A 21,795-nucleotide genomic window follows, 5' to 3' on the forward strand; every position below is an offset into this window, starting at 1 on the left:
GGCTGCCTCCTTAGATTCTCCTTCGAATAGTGATGGTTTTATTTTTTTAAACTCACCCTATAATTCCATCTTCTGTTTTTTGGTTTTTCTTTGGTCTGAAATGTTATCCAAATGCCCTTCTTCATCCTCCTTATGTCCCTCTGTTGATTCTGCATTTTCCTCACCATGATGGGCTATTGGTGTTCTTTCTCTGTCCTTCATGTTGGGGTCTGGCCCTCGTTGATTCTGTTGGTCAGACAGACTCTTGAGAATCTTTTCTTGCTCCTGCCTCATGCGTTCATTATCTGACCTTAAATTTATCATTTATGTACGTAGCTGTTGTACTGTTTCTAGCAGGACAACATTAGCTTGCCAAGACTCCTCCCCCAGCTGTATCCATATATCTGGATTGGCCTCTACGTAAGGCACCTCCAGCGGATTTGATATCCTAGGGCTCCTCTGCATGTCTGTGTGTTGGTGTTGACTTCTGTCTCTGTGTTCACATTTACCAACTTAGTTGTTTATTGCATAATTATAAGTATGCTAGCACTTAATTTTTTGTGTAATATTTAACCCAAAAGCCTCAATGTGTGAAACTTGGCTCTGATACCATTTGTAACACATCTTACTATATATAAAAAAAAAACTTTGAATATACATATATAAACAATTGTTACTCAATCTATAACTTTAGCGTTAAATCTTATATGTTTCATCTATAATGTGAATATAGATATTTGATTGGGATTATCGATGAGTTTGGAATATTATCACTCAGATCTAGCTTGTACGATTGATTATGTGATGCATTGGCTTGAATCCACCTAGCATCACCTCGAGAGCTGCGATGGTTCTCTCACCTGTCACTAGGGTTTCGAATTAATGCCAAGGTACGGCCTGCTACCAAAAAGCTCGGGCATTGAATGCAGGACCCATTCACTATCGGATCCATGGTAGGTGGATCCAACGGCTCTAGGCCTTTCCCTTGTTAACCCTAACATTTCATTGCTTTTCGGCTGGGTGTTATTTTCATTATGCTTACAATGCTAATGGTTTCGAAGCTCTGCAACTTGTTGTTAATAGTAATGGATGTTAAGGTTTTATCCGCAAATACTTTCGACCAATAGGGGAAAATTATCAGCTCAGAGCTTCACAACCTGCCGTCTTCAGGCAAGCTTCTAGTGATAAGGTAAGGTTATTAGCTAATCCTTAGCTATTTTTTCTCTTTTCCTCCTTTACCATGAATGGCATCCGGTGACGGAAGGATGTTGCAGGTATGCTCCAAAGAGATTGTCTCGTTTCTTCCCTCAGTCAAGGTGCTAGTACGAGGACGGTCTTTTGCGAGAGAACTTCAGGTTTTCCATTTACTGTGGATTAACTATTTGAGGTATTCTTTTTGTTTTAGGAATTGGTTTAAAGCTTCCATTTGTTTTATTAGGTCTTTGGACCTTCCTCAACCAGAACGATTCTCTTCAAGTAAGCTAGAGTTAATGATTTGTATTTATATAGTTGTGAAAGGTTATGAATCCAGAGTTCTAACCCTCTGGTGGGTCTCGCAGGTAACCCTCTATCCTTGCTATTGGAGCAGAAACACTCTTGGAACGTAACTGTACATGGTAGCCTAACAACGTGCCTTCTGTTATGCCTCTAGGTTGGTCTGTTAAGAACCTCGTCGGCATTGATCTGGGTATTCATACTTAGCTGTTGTATAATGAATAGATTAATTAAGGGTTTGTATAGTTTAGATGGTGGGAGGGTTTGTTGGCTTTCGGCACAGCCAAACCCTCACCACATTACCAACAGTTCCTATCCTTTTTGGTTGGATTAATATCATGAGGCCTAGACTGGCTGTAATGTTTCTTTTGATCCGTAGTTTGGTTGCATGTTACCTTATTGTATAACTCCTTATTTTTTATAGTAAATGAGTTTTATGGCATACGCTGCCTGACCTAAAGATGCTTTGTTTCACATTTAAATTGTACCACTTCCGAAGGTTTATTTTGATATTGTTGTTACGACTCGTTGAGTCTCAACCTTTTCTTTGGAATGGGCAGAGGTTGGAAATGGTCCTTACCACTTTTCTCAGTTTTGTATATATATAGTCATTTATTTGCATTAACATTTTACCTAGAAGAACCCGTGAGTTCATACTGAAAGTCATTCATGCGCTTGGAAATTTTGTTAGTATTTATATTCTTTGATGGTTTTCTCGATCAAACGCATTATGTTTTAAATACTCTACTTCAATAGCAGATGTTTTGGTAAATAATAGGGAAGTCAGACCTAAGCTCATAATCTCAGAATTATAATGAACATAATTTCTTCTTTTTAAAAACTGGAATGAATTTATACTTCATGGTCAGGTTTTATACTTTCTCTGCTATAATTATAGATAGTATTGTTCTATGGTTTTGTACTATTGTGGACAATTAATTACAGTTTTCAGTTCTATATATATGTCGATATTAACAGAGTCTGTATCATTCCTGCATCTATCAATGACACTGCCTTATCTTCATCAGGCTTATGAATCGTAACCCTGTATTTACTTTACCCATAATATAATGCTAGGAAAGAAGAATGCATTAAAACCTTTCTATGATAGATATAGAATAATATACGGAAAGGTTAATCATAACAATAATTATCTATCCTAAAGACAATAGAGAATACTGATAGACTTAAACATCTATTCCTAACTAAATATATTTTTCCAGCTGTCAATAATAAGCACAGAGTTTGGTTACTTATCTGTTTATGATTATTTTAGCACTGTGCAAATAATATTCTTTCTGGAAGGTCTCACCACCCAACCATGGACCTGGAAATCACGTCCAGTGTCCCCCTCCGAACACTTCCTACTCCTGACAGTCACTAGACTTAACACAGTCTGGTATCTTGGGCGACTGATAAGGACCTTTAGGTACTCGACCCCAAGGGAGAGGATGCGTAAGTAGGCTCGACCATAGCCCCCCCCACCCAATAAGTAAATTGAACCTTTAGGTACTCGACCATAAGGACCTTTAGGTACTCGACTGTTAAGGAGAGGGAGAGGAGAGGACCCTCACCATAGGAATAGTGAGTGACCCCTATGAAGAAGCTTCGGGACTATTGTCCAGCCTCAAGTACCACACCAATTCAACTGTTTGCCATAGTTTTGTTTTCCCATAGGTTTTTCTTTCCCAGCTCAAGGAAAATTCAAGAAGCCCTTCCTTCTTCTTTTCCCCTCCTTTTGGGGAAGAGAGATGGCAAATGTTTCTAACTGTTCAAGGAGTTATTGTAACTGTTTCCATTTAGTTTTCCTTAATTAAACACTGTTCAATTTATTTAAACAAAATATCATGATGTTCTGGATTTTCCAACCTTATCTTCTTAACAACTATGTTAAGTAAAATTAAAAGTTTCTACGTTCTGCGTAAAACTTGGTAAAAAAAAAGTAAATATTGTGCAACATGTAGGTTTTAACCCTGTACAGAAATTACCTACATACAAATTCTTAAAAAACAGAAAATAAACAATGTGAGAGCATAACACATAAGACACATATACACAGAGATTTTACCCTGGATCCCAAAACCAGGACTACCAGCTTGATTTTTCATTATGTTCCTTTCAATGTTACAATACATATATATACATGCCGAAGCATCCAATACCATGGACCAAAAACCATCGCATCCAAAACCATGTGCGAAGACCATGCACAAAACCATAGTTAGATTCGCCCACCTAATATAGGGTCCAAAAAAAAAAATTCCCTGGGGCGCTGCCCCGGACCCCGTAGAAGGGGGCTACCCACCCCCCTCAAACCCCCTGTGACCCCCCAGTTGCACAATCAATGCAACAAAGGGGGGGCTCCACCCCACCTCTAACCCCCCCGGTTAACTAGGGCAGCTAGTTGCAGAAAGAATATAACACAACAAAAGGGTGTTACAAGAACAAATAGAGTTTTGAGAGCCACGATCTGAATTTAGGTATGAAATCCTTGTGTTTTGTCTTTTAAATTTCACATTCCAATTGAATACATAGCTTCAATATTGTTGAGTATTCTCTCTTCTTTCGCTCTTTGTGATTTGGAAGATCGGAAAAGACAATTGAACAAAGTTAGTTTTAGAATTTTGCAATAAAAATTGGAAAAGAAATTTAAATTCACAATAAAAAGTACAATTATAGGCCTTTATAAAGCTCAAACAGCCAAACTAATGCCTCCAATAGATCCAGCACTATTTAAAACCCTTATTTTGATTCCTTTTTCACCTCATTTGGTTAAAATTTGAGAAAGATATGCCTGTTTTAAGATTTTACCCAACTCTGTTGTTAATGAGCCTACAAATGAACTGAAACCTGACCGGTGCGCCCGGAAATTGAGAACAACGCGCGAATCGAGCCTTCTCGATCGGAGGATGAATTTGTAGGATGATTAAAACCGCTCCCAACGTTTGTGCCCGTGGTCATATTGAGTCGCATGTGACCAAGGGCTAGGGCTTAGCCCCGACCCCCTCTCCAAAAGGGCACACTTTTTAAACTTAAAACATAAATTTTGGGTTACATTTCACATCAAACATGGTAGCATGGTTGGTAAATTGTTTGGTTAGTAGGCATGAGGTCACGGTTTCAACTCTCACAGAGGCCATTTGACCTTCCATGTAATTTTGGCCACCACGAGGATGCCACGTGGCAACCAATGGTTGGTCCACGTGGCACTTCCTCGTTGGGCCATCTCAACCACCTGTTGACCAACATAAATTTGCCATGTGTCAACCAACCAACCAACCAATGACAAGTGTCAACCTCGCATTGGCCGATGAGGAATAGTCAACTTGCACAATCAACTTTCCATGTCAGCATACAGACTATTGACTGGGCATACCTGCAAACTCAAAATTTCAATTTTTTAGTTGTTTCATAAAACGATCAGAACAGGATTTTAGGAGCATTCGAAATCGAATTTCAATGAAACAAATTGCGTTGGATTCAGAACGACGAGATATATGCTTTGGTGTTGGTTTCAAGCTGATCCAATAATTTTTAATTTTGAGCATTATCTTGATCCATAAGATCATGGACAAGGGTGGAGCACTAAATAAAAAGGAAAAACATAGTTACATACTTCAACCTGCATAAAAACCTTGCAAATATTAAAAATATAACTGCAATAATTAAAAAACCCACCATCTGAGTCTAATTGCAGGTTATAAAAGTGGCAAGGTAGTGCAATGATCTATGTTTTTGGTAGTTGTAGAATCGACACAATTCAGTAGCTTATGAAAAATTGGTTTATGATCTATTATCGAAACATTAAGTGTATGGAGAAGAGGTCTCAAGCTCAAAATTGGTAAGAAACAGGTAAAAATGCATTTAATTTTTCTTGAATTTGTTCCTTGAATTTGTTTTATTAGTACTATTTTTGAGTTTTTTGTGTATATATCAGATGAAGAGAGACTGATCACCTCTCTCTCTTGATAGGCTTACATTGTATTGCATAATTTTTTTTTTAAGTTTTTGCAAGTTCCAGGACACGATGAAAGAAGATTACTATATGCATAAGAGGACCAAGTTTCTTTCAGAAGAGCATGATCATTTCATGCCAAACCAAACCCATTACACCATTGCTACTAAAAAAAATACCAATTTTCAAACTCTACTCATTTTAAGCCTACAGTCGATCCATAATTATCCATCTCCCTACTACCAAAAACTCATTTCCTTCGCAATTGTCATACTTCCCTGCCTCATTTTCATTCATTGTTAACCCAGAAATAAAAGTCATTCATCTCCCTTACAAATTTGAGTCACCCCATTTTCCTCTTCATTCATGTCAAATAAACCTTCCTCCAATGCAAAATTTTCATCCATAGTCCTTCAAATTATTATTGTACACTCGTGTTAGATGATGGAGGATTCATTAAGGCCTTCCTTCTAACAAGTTTTGACCCATCGACTTTGACACATCATCTGGGATCAAAACTAGAGATCTTTCAAGTACCTTGAGGCTTGCATGCCTTAATGGCAAGCTCTCTCGCCAATAAACAGTGGGAATACATCAATGTCCCCTGTTTGTCAGATCTTCTAGATGACTTGACTTCGACACATCTATTTGTAGCTAGTAAGATGTACTTAGGCATCTTGACTCTCATTGACACCAATGGTGAGTAGTCTCATGTTGGTTAATGGCATTCATTAATGGCCAGTAATCCAACAATTTCTTTTCTATGTTCGACATCGACACCTATTCACATAGATAAGAGTTATTCCATCGAGCGGGAACGAATGAAGACTACATGATTTCAGCAGGACTCAATTCAGCATCCATAGCAATAAAGATTCAATTATCATCCTCAATTCATACAACCAAGGGAAAGAAGAAGCAGATTAGATCCTTTTACTTCATATTCCATGATCTAGCAGCAGCAACCACACTCTTCTATATACATAACTTGTCCACTTTTCAGGTAAGTGAAGGTATGTAATTTTCTAATTTTTAATCATGTAATTCCTTAAATGTTAAAATTGTGATTTTGGAAAATCCCTCACCACATTCATATTCATTCATATTCCCTTTCTCATTTGCAAGAAAACTGAAAAAACCTTTAGTTGGGGGGAAGGGATATTCATATTTCATGTTGCATGTCACATTTCATTTCATTCTAACCAACATATTTTCCAAATCAACTATTATTGCATTTTGATTCCAAAAGTTTATATGTTTTGCGATGATCAATTGATGAGCACATTAAATGGCTGACAACAACTATGAGAATTCTAAATGTCTTCAAATTAATTTGATGCAATAAAATAAAATAAGTATTTTTGCACAAGAACCAATACTAACCATAAAAAAATGTGTTGCAATCAAATGATTTCAAAGTATACTTTGCAAAAAAAAAGAATAAATTTATCAAATGATATGATAATGCAAAGTTAAAAGAGAATCAATACAAAGCCAAAGCTCATATAGAAGAAAAACATTTCAAGAAGATCAACTTATGATTAAGTGAATCAATGCAATAGTTGCATGAGGACATGCAACAACTTCAGTTGGGGGGTATGTTGGGCCTCAAAAATGTCATCCACTTTCACCTTAATGTCCATCATTTTACCCTCATTCCGTAACTCTGTAACTACATAACCCTACATTAAGTAACCATTTTCATGATCATATGGGTTTAACATTATATTTTCCAAAGTCATTTATTTTAAGTATTTTAAGTGAATTTGTGATTAAATATTATAAAATTAACATGTTTTCATATATACATGAAAGTGGTATAAGTTTTGTGATATTGTAGGCCTACTTGGAGCTTCTAGAAGGGTCCTACTTGGCCTCCTAACTACAAATTCGAATTTCAAGTTCCAACTCATGAAGATTTGTGGAGTAATTATAGAAGATGAGGATCATTATCTATGCATATTCAAAGGAGAAGAATCATGGATGAGAGGATTTTGAGAGGATATGTATCTCACATTTTTAGGAGATTGGTTGTAACCACATGAGATAAATGTGGATTTAGGAGAGATTTGAGGGATCTACATTTATTGTTTAGTCATCCTCATTTTTTTTATAAATAGGGGTGCATCCTTCAAAGGAACCCATCTATCTATCTATGTATTATATTCTTCCAATCAATAAAATAGTTCAATCCAAGATTCTCTAGCATATTGTTACTTTGAATATGTGATGGTAGTTTGGTGTGCTTGCTGAGGAATGGAGGGCCCCCATCAACCACAGTTTTCACATCTTTGTACATTGGTAACATAGTATAGTTTTGTTATTTCATTTCTTGTCATGCAAGTGTGTTTATACTTTTAGCAAGTGTGTTTCCATTTCATGCAAGTGTGTTTTTACTTTCAACAAGTGTGTTTCCATTTCATGCAAGTGTGCTTTTACTTTCAGTAAGTGTGATTTACTTTATGCAAGTGTGATTTCATTTCAGTAGGTGTGATTTACTTTAATGCAAGTGTGATTTCCTTTATGTAAGTGTGATTTCAATTTATTTATGTTTTATTTCGATTTGGTTTGGTTTTGATTGATTTAATTTGTTTTCTAATTAGTTTTAGATTTCATTAGATTAATCTAATCTGAAAGATAACCACCTAGTACATATAGTACAGGTATACCTCATAAGTTTACAAAACCCACGGGTTGATAAATTAAATGACAGGGATTTAACTAACCATTGAATCACCCAACACATATCACAAATATATTGACTCATACCTGAGTATCATAACCATATCCATTTGCACAAGCCAATCCAAATTAATATGATACATATAACATCAATATATTAAATGAAATGACCATAATCATCATGCATATGACCATAGTGCATATAACAACAAGTTACTATCATACAAGATTATCTGAGGCATGTCCGTATGATCACACTGACCAACTAGCATCTATCATACATGTAACCGCAACAACCATAGATTGACAGACATGTACATAACCCTAATGCTCATAACAACCATTAACCAACATACCTCAATGTAGTTCAGGGGAGTATATCCCGTCTGCAAGATCAACTAGATTAGCACGATACATGTATAATCATAATCATAACCATATATAGACATCATGCATGACAATATCTACTACATACCATGAACTCCTCTGTGACAACCATGCCCATAACAATGCATGTGTAACAACATATAAAAACTAACATGCATAACAAATGCATATACAACCGACATGCATTCATGACAAACACATCCCAACAACAACATGATCAACTTCTACATGTCAACACAACTGTAACAATGGCCACCACCATGCATACACATCAAGCACATATACAACCTTCATGCATGCATGACAAATACATTCCACCCATTCAATCCAAGTGTTGAACCATGCTCTGATACCATTCTGTAATGCCACCTCCCAAATCTACCCACTTTCACCGGCCTATCGTGGTAAACAGGAGCAGAGGGCTACTATGACATGACTCAACCTCCTAGATCACCTTAAGGAAATGAATTCGAAAACCCAAGACTTTACTCACTTCCCTTAAGTGCTATAGGACCCCCAAGAGCTAAACCACCCTTCCAGGTGCCCAAACCTTGAGTCAACTTGTTTTTTTCACTTATTTGGACTCCAAGACGTTGGCATAACACTGCCTAAATTTGATTGTAATCCTCTCGTCACATGCATAAGCCTGCAAGGGAGCGATTGCGATCTTTTTTACCTAGTTCTGTGCTATCAACTGCGAGATCTAAGCCACATTTTTCAGGGCTAGTCTCCAGACCATTGCCCAGAAATTCATGAAACTTTCGAGAACAATAAATGACACACAAACAAAGCCTCTAACACAAAAATTAATCAAGGACTTGACCTAACTTGGTTTAACCATGGTAGTCATTCCGTCAAACGCATGGTGAATATGAAATCTATAGGTCATCAATGCATATATCAACATAGATTGGTATGAAACTTATTTGAGGTTTACAAAGAAGGGCTAATGCCCTCTCACAATATTTGCAATAACATCTATTAGGTCATACATTCAATAACCATTCATTTATCAATCAACGCATGATAAGAGCCATAACTTGAATATGTCATAAAACCATGCTTATAACTAGGATATAACCAAATAAATAACAATGATAGAACAACCATTAAAGACACATAATAACAAGTATAATTACTCATGAATTATAAGGAGAAATATCTCTTATCCATTATATTCAAAAGCTAGCCAAGTCAGGGACTTCCACATACCACCCGACCATAGATTGGGCTAAACCAAATATCTATTTCAGCCAATCACCCACATTCCATATTCCAAGCATGAATGTTAGATCTCATGGGATAAACCAATGCATAAACAACCAAGGGAATCCAGAGGTTAAACCACCTCCACCCTCACATTATCGTGATCTCACCTAAACCAATCTTGAGATCAAAAAACCAAACTGAGCTTCGATGCCTCACTATTCCTTCACCATCCCTTGAGGAATTTTCCTATCTCCACCCACCCATTGAGGTCCCAAAGAAAACCATCTCCACCCCCAACCCTTGGGATTTTCCTGAGACCACCTCACCCGGATCCAAAACCTTTCGAAAATTCAAAGCTCAACCAAGAATGAATCCCATCACAACATGACTATTCGGAAATGGCAAGGCAAGGCTAGAACCATTGTCACACTTGGAAAAACCCAAGCCCATGACAACAAGAGAACCAAATACACACATGCTTGTACCATGCATGCACAAACCAGCTAGGAAATCACACATGCAACCTGTTACCTGCAAGGATTCTTGTTGAAGTTGTTTGATCCAACTTTTCCTTGCTTATCCTTGATTTCCTCGTCCTTTCTTATCCTTCCTTTGCTTGTCCTTGCTTTCCTCCTCTTGGTGATCTTCTCCTCTATGAGAGTAATTCCAAAGCCAAACTGACAAAAGGATAAACCAACAAAACTTTTGAATTGATCATCATAATCCTTTTTATTATTGATGCCTCTAATTTTTTCAGTTTCCTCTATTTTCCTTCAATTTCCTCCTCACATGCAACCTATGACCTACCACCTTCCTTTTCTCCTATTTTCCATTACTTTCATAAATAAAATGCCAATAATGCCTTTTTTCCTTTTCAAAGCGTTTGCCAATTTCCCCTTAGCCATAATAAACAACAAGTGATGCCCAATAGGATGCTTTGCCCAACATTCATCTTGGAATATGTGTCCCATGACCTTGGTCTTATTTTTCCTTTATTAAGTTTTTTACATGAACTTTTAACCCGAGGTTGTTACATTTATCGAAATATATCACATATACTACATGTACCATGTGTTTAAACCCGCTTTTACATCATTTTTACCAAAATAACTTAAGGAAGCACTTTTCCTAAAAGTAATTTTCATTTCATATGGTCATAAAACCCGTTTTTGACCTTTTCATTTTTAAAATTATCTAAAAAAGATAAGTAAAATCAAATAAAATAAAAAATTCTAAAATAATAGTTAAAATTGTTTGATATTCACCCATCTAAAGTAATGATGGATCCCACTTGGGATTTGAAACGTTGGTGTAAAAATGTTCGTACTGTGGATTCTCCGGTCTCTGATTCAAAAGATACAAACCACAGATCTCTTAAATCCAAAATAATGAAATGTTGTTGAAATTTATTTAAATCCCAAGGCACCCAATGTGATTCATGAGATCTTTTCATAACAACCATCATCACTTTTAGCCATAAGGAGAGGAGCCAAACCACACACTCAAGAAACAACGAAAGCCCTCCCAAGGTGGAGGACAAGGAGTCCATTTTTCTCCAAGAACTTCTCCAAGGGTGTTTTATTTATTGTTTTTATTAGAATGGTAAAATCATTTCATTCATAATCTAGTTTCTATTCATGAGTTGCTCTTTTTTTATTTTGTTCTTTACTTTTCTCACGAAGAATGCAAACATTAGAGAGGAGCAAGATAAAATTAGGTTTTCTATCTTTGTTTTCCATTATTTGTCTGTTATCTAGCTAAACTACTATATTTAGATTTGCTAACCCTTGTTGCAAATTTTACACAATAGGTTGTCTCTCTAAAAGGTCCATACATGTTGATAAAATATTTGTGAGCATTGATTCCTCAATCAATGACAAGGATGTTGCTTACACCTAAGAAAATTAATTAATAAAATGTTAAGCATAGAATCTTGATGGAGAAAAGTGAAAGGAACATTCGAGAGTGCATAATCGAGCAAAATCACAAGACAAATAGAGAAAAGGGGAGAAGAACAAGTGAACTGATAAGAATATTGTGACAACAACAAAAGAAGCCATCTCTTTCATAAAACAATGTAAAACTTGTGAGAAAATTTGACAAGGCTGAGGAATATTATTGGAAATTACACCATGAGAGACACCCCAAGCACTTTTAGAAGAGAAAGATGAACAAGGTTTTTGATAACTGTAGATGATGATGAGTGTCACCTACCTAAACCCTATGTTGTATCATTTTTTCTCCTTTGGATTCATTGATAATACTATATATCTAACTTGGCAATGGAATGGTTCTTAGCAAGAGCTTTCCAATGCATGTAACTTTTATTGATTTGGAGTTACATGCACAAAATCATGGCCTTCAACTCTTATTTGATGGTTCACACATACTCTTTATCTTCATGTCCTTTTCACCTTTATTTTTAAATTTGCTTATGAGTATAATTACTTAACTTGTTATAAGGATACTTTGAAACACTTACTAAGCTATTATCAAAGTAGTGATCTTCACATTATTATTATTATTATTATGTTTATGTTTATTACACGAAACCTCTTTTTAATAGGAAATTCTTGGATATGGGGTCCTTTAGGAAATAGAAGTTGCAATTGCTAGAGATGAAGTTGGGATGAGAGAAAATATTATGTTAACAAAGAGTGTGGGACTTGAGTAGATTGTTGAGGTACATTAAATGTCTTAATTTCAAGTATCTATATACTTTCCATTGAATATGACTTGCAGAATTTATGTTCACCATCAAAGATAGACATAGTGTTTGATGTTCAAGATATATAACTATGTGATGAATGTAGGTTGTGAGTCATTGGACTCGTTTTCTTGTTAAAATAGTTCATTAGAATGAAAAGGCACAACTGATAGGTTCGATGGATAGGTTGCATGAATGAATTGTCATAAAATATGAGGCAGTTCAAGTGGTTGTTGAAGTTATGTTAAGATTGCAAGTTGGACTTTAAATATTTAACAATTGACTAGATCATTCTCATTCTTGGGGTTCATTGGAGTTGGAAAAACAAAACTTGTAAAGGTTCTTGCAACCCAATTGTTTGATGATGAGAATCAACAAGTCCAAATTGAGCATAACTAGATGGAAATGAATCGATGCTCCAAGGGAATAACTATCAATTACCTTGCAAATACATTGTAGGTTGCCTTGACATTTCTTTTGTGTATCTTGTTGATATTTATGGATTGTAGGTTCAATTATGATATAGTATTAATATTCACAATATCTTAAAATACATAGGTAAGTATCTCTAAGAATGATTTTTAAAATGAAAGGTGAGTATTAAGTTAAATTTGGAATTTAATTTTTAGAATCATAAACTCTATTTTCAGTAATATGTTACACAACATTCTAATATAAACTTATGGGATTTATTACAATGTTCATGTATATATTTGAAGTGACAAAGTTTAGGGTGATTTTACTTGGAGGTCACTTATTCAACTAAATTTAAAAATATTTCTATATGTTATGAAGAGCTTATAGAGATATTTTTGATGTAGTTAGAATGAGGTTAGGTGGACTTCATCTGCAGAAAAAAGGGCAATTGATGGTTATGGAAAAATTGTCAAAAGATAAAATAGCATATTAAAATTTTGAGCTTAGACACTCTTGTGTTTGTCATGTTTATTTGTAACAAAAAAATTAATACAAATGTGATAGCTATGTAGTATTGGTGCACAAGCTATGTAGCATTGTAATTTCGCTATGTGATAACTATGTAGTATTGGTGCACAAGCTATGTAGCATTGTAATTTCCTAGTTTCATGGAGAGTTGAGATGTTCATGGAAAATTGAGATCTTCATCGAGAGTTGAGATATTTCCTTAAATCAATCCCTTGAATGGCACCTAATCCTTATTTATGAGATCTTGATAGTTATTGTCTCCATGATATGATGAAATAGTTCTCAAATGAAGAATTATTTAAATCGATTTTGGAGAGGGAAGAATTGGCTTGGACTCAGTAGCCCTTCATAAAGAAGAGCAAGCAAGTTGTAGGCTTTCTCAAGTTGTAGGTTTTCTTTGTAAAGGAGAGAAAGCAGGTTGTAGGCTCTTATGAATTCATTTTTCCTTTGAAAAGGAGAGAGAAATTTGTAGGCTTGCTCGTAGATTCATTAGCCCTTTGTAAAGGAGAGAAAGCAAGTTGTAAACTTACTTGTGAATCTTTAACCCTTTTTTCAAAAGAAGAAACCCTTTTTAAAGGAGAATCAATAACGTTGGTTTGTAGATTGAAGTGAACCAAGAAATGTCACCCATGTAGAACTCCGTTATCAATTGGCCGAGTACTATCTTTATTTCTTACAATTTTTTAATATTTTCTTTATGTAAATGTGTTGAGAAACTACTTGAATGAATTTGAATTAGTAATGAATCTTTAAGTACTAATTTCACATCAATGTTTAATAACAATGTATATTTCCATATCATAGATGAAGCGTTTTACCATTATTAGTGGAATCTTTTTAGGTGGAAAGTTCTTGCTTATCTTTATCTTGTTGCACCTTACAAGATATTTCGGTAATTTGGTTCGATATTTGAATACTAGTTTAAGGTTTAATAATTTGAAATATATATTATTTTTTATTTTATTTACAATAAAGCAATTTCTATATAGTGGGAGGGGAACTTATAGAGAGTTGTCATTCTAATTTAATTTCACAATTTCATAATGAAAGTTGGTGTTGGTCAAGTTTGACCACATGTATAATTTTCTTTAAATCATTATGGAATCCACCAAAAACATAATTTGAATGGATTGTGAGGAGTATATTAATTGAATAGTTTTTTATATTGACTTAAAACTTTTAGATTTTATTTTTGATAATACGATATAAACATGTTGTAGATGGTAATTTAGATTGAATAACATATCATAATCATAGAAAATGAAAGTTTTCAAAAATAATTTTTTATATGAACTTAAAATGTTTAGATTTTATCTTTGATAATATAATATAAACCTCTAATAAATAGTAATTTGGATTGAATAAACTATTATAACTATAGCAAATGTAAATTTGTTTGTATGAAATCTTACCTCTTATTTTTTAATATTTTACTATAAACATAAATAACACAACACATTAAATGCTACTTTTGTTTAAATTATACTATTATGCAAAACAATGGTTAAATTGTCCAGGCTCATATACACATGATAAAGGGGGGCTTGCGAATTGTTTTTTAATCTTTGAATTATTCTGACTCTGTAAGTAAGTTTGAAAGATGTTTTTATAGAAATAGCTTAGTTATTGTTATATTTGAAAATTAAGGAGATATACATGTTTATGATCTCTACCACTTGAATTTAAATATACTTGCTTTGCTCTTTTGTGTATGTGGTAGCTCTTTACTTTTACATTTTTATATTTTTCTGTGCTTTTCAGAGTGGTGGTTGTGCCCCACATTTGCTTTTGTAATTTTCACATTTTTTTCTACTATTATTTTTGTCGGAATCATCCATGCATATGTTTTTATATTTTTCTGTGCTTTTCAGAGTGGTGGTTGTGCCCCACATTTGCTTTTGTAATTTTCACATTTTTTTCTACTATTATTTTTGTCGGAATCATCCATGCATATGTTGCGAATGAAATCTATTGGAGAAGACTTTACAACATTTGTTTGTCGCTATTGCTTCTCTTGTAATATGGTGAGAATAAAATCTATTAAAAAAGTCTACAATAACTTTTGCCCTACTTGTTTATTCTTTTATATGACAGTCAAAAAAAATCTACACGGTTAGATATACTTTGCATCTTTTCATATGTGGTGGCTCGGAAAGAAGATCTGGAAACTTGCAGGTCAAAAGGATCTTCCATGGTGCCCACGAAAATCCAATTCCGCCCGCTTTGGCGGCGCTGGGCCCACGCGAACTGTATTCCGGCCTTTTTGTTTACAGCTAAGCATCTTTGGTAATGTGCCCATTCGCCTGTTGCTCCTCCATCCATTCATCCCTTACTGTGCAGACTTTGAAATTGACGCAACCCATTAAACCATTCAACGCATTTATTTTATATATCGTGCCCTCCACCGTTTTCAGCTGACTTTTCTAAAGCATACATCTTGAAATTGGATGTCATATCATGGCATTTACCTTTGCTTTTCTCACTTCTCCATATTCTTGTTTTCCACCTTTACTTGATTTCATTATTCGTTTGCGCGCTCCATTATATACAGAGGATTGTTTTTATTTTTTGTTCTCCTTTTTCTTTTTCTTTTCTTTTGTCTGTGGGTTCTACAACATCGTTGAGCTAAAATGGTGCCAAAAGTAGGCAATCAACTGTGTTGTAATATTGTAACAAAATCATATTTTAGTTTTTATTAAGTTTATTAAGTGGAGAAGTGTGGTGACGAAATGTTTTGTAGGTTGTGAGTTTGAGTGTGTTTAATTGTTAAGAGTATGTCTTTTTTCTTTAAGAGAGCACATGTTCCAAATTAAAAGGGTAGAATATATATGTTTTTATAGACTTAGCAATTAAATCTGTGTAGAGGTGGGTTCCTTGTCCCACAAACAAGAAGTGTCATACACCAATGTTCAAAACCAAGAAGTAGAATATGTATGCCTCTATAAACTTAGCAATCAAATCTACCCAGGGGTGGATCCCTTGTCACACAAACAAGAGGTGTCATACACCAATTCGGTCATTTAGCATGGTATTATATTTAAAATTAGATAATAATAATAAATATGCAAGTGGAGAAATTGAAGTATCTCAAAAAGAGTCTTCAAATAACTGTTGTTTGAAAATAGAGAAAACCAATCCATTAATAACTTCAAAAAAAGAAAAAAGAGGCAAGTTCATGTTCAAACATAAGAGGAAAAACAAAAATCCATTAATAACTTCAAAAAAAGAAAAAAGAGGCAAGTTCATGTTCAAACATAAAAGGAAAAACAAAAAGAAAAGTGTGATACACCAATTTAGTGTTACATTTAAAATTAGATGATAATAATAATAAGTATTATTACATTTACATATTACATTCATGCAAGTGAAGAAATTGAAGTATCTCAAAATAACTGTGTTCTTCAAATAACTGTGGTTTGAGAGAACCAATCCATTAATAACTTCAAAAGAGAAAAAGGAGGCAAGTTCATGTTCGAGCATGGAAGGAAAAACAGAGAGGGAATTGCAGCAATAGATTGTGGGAAACTTGCAAACATCTGTGACTCTAGTTGACTGTACTCCAGAGCGAGCATCCTCTGTGAATATGAGAAAAGAGAGCTCTGTAATCTGTAGTATTCTTTGACAAAAATAGAATATGTTTTTTTAGTGTTGAAAAATTTATCCCGCGATAAGATTTTCTCCACATAAATATGTGTTACTATATGCTTACCGTAGGGCTGTGTTTCTGTCGCCCTGTTACCCTGTCAATGATATTCAACATGGAATATTAAATGCAAGTACAGTAACTTAGGCCTGTAATTTTTGTGTTGTGTATGACTTTTTGAAGCTCGGTCTATTGCTCACTGTGTTCTTTGCTTTTCTCTTCCTGGTTAATCCTGCTGTCTGCATCGATTTCAGAGACACTAGAGGCATGAAATGGTGCAGAAAACCGTCATACAGAGATGCAAAAATAAATATGAAAACTTACATTGAATGTCAACACCTTCCCATGTTCTTTGCTTTTTTTGTCATGGTTAGTCCTGTTGTTCACTGGAGGCGTGAAATGGTGCAAAGATTCGTGGTAAAGAGATGCAGTGATAAATATAAAAACTTACAGTGAATCTGAAGAGCTTTCCATAGGGTAATTCAGTCACTGCAGCTTATAGGGTGTTGAATATGAAAGAAGAGCCTGCCCTACAGTCACTGCAACTTATAGAGTGCTAACAATAGAGATTTTTTTCAACACTATTATGCAGCAATTATTATACAAATTTTCAATAAGTGTCGGAAAAATTATATCCAAGATTCACCCCATTTAAGTATTGGCCATTTTCTGACCAGTGCCCTAAAGGTGAATGAAATTATAAAACAAAACATACAAATTCAGAAGGAAAACAAAACCCTTGCATTTCGAAGTTGTACAGAAACTCAGTGATGAATATGAAAACTTACAGTGAACATGAAGATTTTTCCATGGGGTGAGACTGCAACTTATAAGGTGTGAACATAGGGATTGGTTTTCCAACCAGATTTGGAAAGTCATTTTTTTTCCAGCACTATTTTAGAGCAATTACTAAAAAAAAATCCGCAAGATCCGAAAAAGATTGAAAAATGATTTACGATGTGAACACAGTATCAAATTCTTAATCTTTAATTTCAGATCATGATCTCTTCAGTGACATATATTGATCTTTATTTTGTTTTAACCCCTTTCCTCTCTCTGCTTATGAATGAAAAAACAAAAGAAAAAATTTAAAGTTAGAAATCAGACTGTGCCAAATAACCAATGGATCGAAAATTACTGCAGGTATTGGAATCCGCGGCTTGAATGCTGCAAGACTTCAACATTTTCCAGTATTTAATGCATTAAAGTCGATGAAACGAAGCATAGAAATAACTGAAGAATACATTTGGACGATAAAGAACATATTATGCTCCCAAATGTCAAGGATATTATGGCATGATTAAATGAGAAAATTTTAAAAGAATGAGAAATTATTGAATAGGTTGGGGGAACAATCCCGATCCCATTGTTTTCTCTGCAGAAGAAATTGCAGCCTAAACAGCGATGCAGAGGATCTCTAACGCTGAATCGGCGCGAGATGTAGGAAGATGCACAGCACGAGAGGTAGCCATTAGTCCTTCTCCAGAGGAGGCGCCCTCGCCCTCATTTTTGGGCGATTTGTTGTTGGAAGTTGGATGATAATACATGCGCGATGTCTGAGGGCAGTGAGATTGAAACCTGGTAACGATCCTTATACCGGCATCCACCATTTCCATGTATTTCGCCATCTGCGCCAATAAATTGATGTTGCCGCCCCTACAAAGAAAAACAGAGCTTAAGTAATCAGCGGAGGGATCTCAAAAGAAAGAAAGGAGCAGCCGCAGATGAAGTCTTCCACCACCACCGGGAGGAGGAGGAGGACGACGACTTCGTCGACATCGGAATGGAACTGCAATCGTGTAGGGATGGTAAACTTATACAGTTGCGGCGACCCGTTGTTCTTCGGAAAGTAGTGGGAAGGGCGGCCAAATTCGCGTGATTTCCTCGCGTCCGTCACTCCCAATGCAAATCCACCTTGGTGGAAGCAAGGAATCTTCCTCCTTCCTTCAGGCATCTGGTTCAGCGCCTGGCGGTCCATATGACCGTGGGCACCCGCGTCGGAACGCGGCGACTTCCACACGTTTGGGATCCGCCCAAAACAAAGTTCCAACTTCCAACGCATTAACCAACGAAGTCGTGACACGTCAGCCGACATTTGCGGCAGTCCATTTCATAAGCGGAGGCTGTGCTTGTTGAGACGTTGGAAACCACGTTTAACTTTCTATTTTTCCGTAACTTTCATTTTCCCATGTTGGAAACCGCATTTACCTTCCCATTTTTCCGTAACTTTTCATTTTCACATTAATTGATTTATTATTTATGTTTTTAACATCTTCCACGTTTCTATACCGAAGATTTCATTAATTTTTCCACTAATTTTGGAATAAATTTTTGGGTTTGTTTTGGTTTTGTAGTTGAAGTGGGTGGGAGTAATATTTTATTCCTAGCTATAGCATTAGAGTTATAATTTTTATTCACTAAATGAATAACTCTAATAACATTGTATCCACCTCCATCCATTCATATATGAGATCTAAAATCAATGGCTTATATAATATGGCTCTTGCCTGGTTGTAAGACTTTTCTAATTCTAAATTTGTTATTTAATTCACAAGCGGAAGTAAGGAAAAATGTCATTGTAGTTTGTCATGGCTGCCATGAGTTGTTTATTAGTTTTCAAAGGTTTATTAAGTTGTCTATAAATTTCACACATGAGGAAGTTGTTTTATAGTTGTATGTTTTGATCTTTTGGGTATTTGAGAGATTGTACAAACCATTATTTTACTAGTAGAGATTCATACATGGGTCGTACGTGTAATGTACCCAACCCCTTGATCATGTTTAGGAAGGTGAGGTAATCAACTTTTCCTCTTAATCTTAACACAGCTCTAAAGCCACTTATGAGCTCATGGATGCATTCTACTTATCGAGAATGTCCAATCACCGTATTCTTGCTCAAATCCGAGCTCTAGACAAGAAGTCGTGGCCTTTTGAAGATATTGGACTTCTCCTCTTGATGACATCATCATGCCTATGTGGCATGCAATCCCATATGGCATTATAAGTTGACACATCACTCGTTGTATGGACATTCACCAAGTTTCATACCCTTCAAGGAAATTCCCTATATTTTGTGTACTGCACCTTATAAAATTATCCTCCATGCCAAATAAGTTTTGGTGCAACAGTACGTCACATCCCAAAGTTTGTTTCGTCGTGTGACATATCACTTTAAAAATTATCTTTCTTGCGAAATGGTTTATCACGCTCTACAAGACTTTCTCCAATACGACATTGACAAGCTATTTTATTAACATATGGTTGGAACAAGATAGTTCATCATTAAATTCTCAACTTGGGATACTAACACTTGCAAGATGTCATGCACTCTATGTGCAGGGCACAGATTCTAAAATTCCACTAAATTTCTAACATGCCTCTACAAAAAGGAAATTGCAACCCAAAGCCCAATCACCCTTAGCAATGATCCATATATTTGAACACTTGATAATGCTAATGGAAGCCTTGCTCTCACCAAAAGATCTCCTTGCATGATTTACGTAATCTATTTTTCTATAGATCATAATTCTCATTGTTAGAAGGCTTTCATTAAAAAAACTCTAACAATTAATTGGAAATTAAAGCATACTTGCAGGAAATTAAAACACATGCTTTCCAAAGAATCTAACACTTGAGGTTTCAAATATTGTAGGGCTCCTCTCATAGTGATACAATCAATAACCTAGTCCTGTGATAAAATGTCTTTTTCTCTGTTATTATACTACAATCATGAATGGATTATAAACTTGCAAGTAAATAGCCTATTTCTACAACTAAGCATTCTACTGGAAATGAAACAAATAAAAACCAAGAAGAAAATTAACGTTAATGAATGAAAATAAACAAAATCAAAACTAGAACATACATCTATAATATATACAAAGAACTTACACAACACTCTACCTTAGAGTGGGCCCCCTCCAAGGGTTTAGCCTGTGTACTAGCTATGTGATCGCCAGATAAAATTAACTCGCAATCATGCACAATACAACTTTATATTGATATATTGGAAAGTGATAACATCCATACTCACACACTGTCCCTCCCCCTGATAGTGATGGTAACTAACATTTATACATGGGTAGAGCATATTCCAGTTCCAAAATGGAATGGCAAGAATCCTCAAATTCAGGGCTTATAATTTTCCAGTGTAACAAATAATAAAGTGATGTGATCCATGGTTTGATCATGAATTCTTAACATACATATACCAAAACAATTTGTTGTTGGACTTATCCATTGAAGTGTTTAATGCTCTCAATCTATCATCATAACAGAGGATAGACTTAGAGCTGGAGGTTGTCACTTGCTTGATCACATGTACAAAGTCCATTATGATGTTATCAGATAATGACTATGCAAGTGCCATTTAGTTGAAATGAGCATTGGTTGTTTGATCGTACGTGCCCTATTTTGGTCATGTGAAAACTACTTTGCTCCAGCCTTTATTGCATGCAAAGATCCTCATGATGACCTCGAGGACATGTTAGAGGTGTGCTACAAGTTATATCAATAAACCTTATTAAAAATTGCGTATGAATTGTAGTTGCATAATGAATTTAAAAATATATATTGTGAAAAAATGTAATGATATTTTTGAGCATATGAAAATCCGCCCTTCAACCATTAAAATTAGAATTATTTCCTTTCACATCATCCCACATGGTTGAACTATTGTATTCATGGCATATTTGTGGCATTTTTTTATTAAATTTTGATGGGTTGTTGCAGGCCTCATTCCGTAGCCAGTTGTTATAGGCTTGACTTATGTAATTAAACTTTTAGACTCCTAAG

General features: G+C 35.2%; 1 protein-coding gene across 1 annotated transcript; it reads right to left on the bottom strand.

Annotated features, from left to right (window-relative positions):
* Positions 1-18,147: 18,147 nt before the first annotated feature.
* LOC149223207 (uncharacterized) lies at positions 18,148-18,802 on the bottom strand. Its single transcript, XM_089383247.1, has one exon. It carries the CDS (start codon positions 18,627-18,629, stop codon positions 18,396-18,398), a length of 234 nt encoding a protein of 77 aa, XP_089239373.1. The 5' UTR covers positions 18,630-18,802; the 3' UTR covers positions 18,148-18,395.
* Between the last annotated feature and the right edge of the window lie 2,993 nt (positions 18,803-21,795).

Source organism: Pinus tabuliformis, chromosome Q (assembly GCF_031772625.1).
Source record: "Pinus tabuliformis cultivar Carrire ecotype Pingquan chromosome Q, CPIR1, whole genome shotgun sequence".
NCBI lineage: Eukaryota > Viridiplantae > Streptophyta > Pinopsida > Pinales > Pinaceae > Pinus > Pinus tabuliformis.

Coding starts and splice junctions, on each gene's coding strand:
- LOC149223207 (XM_089383247.1), bottom strand. CDS start 18,629: ATGGCGAAATACATGGAAATGGTGGATGCCGGTATAAGGATCGTTACC.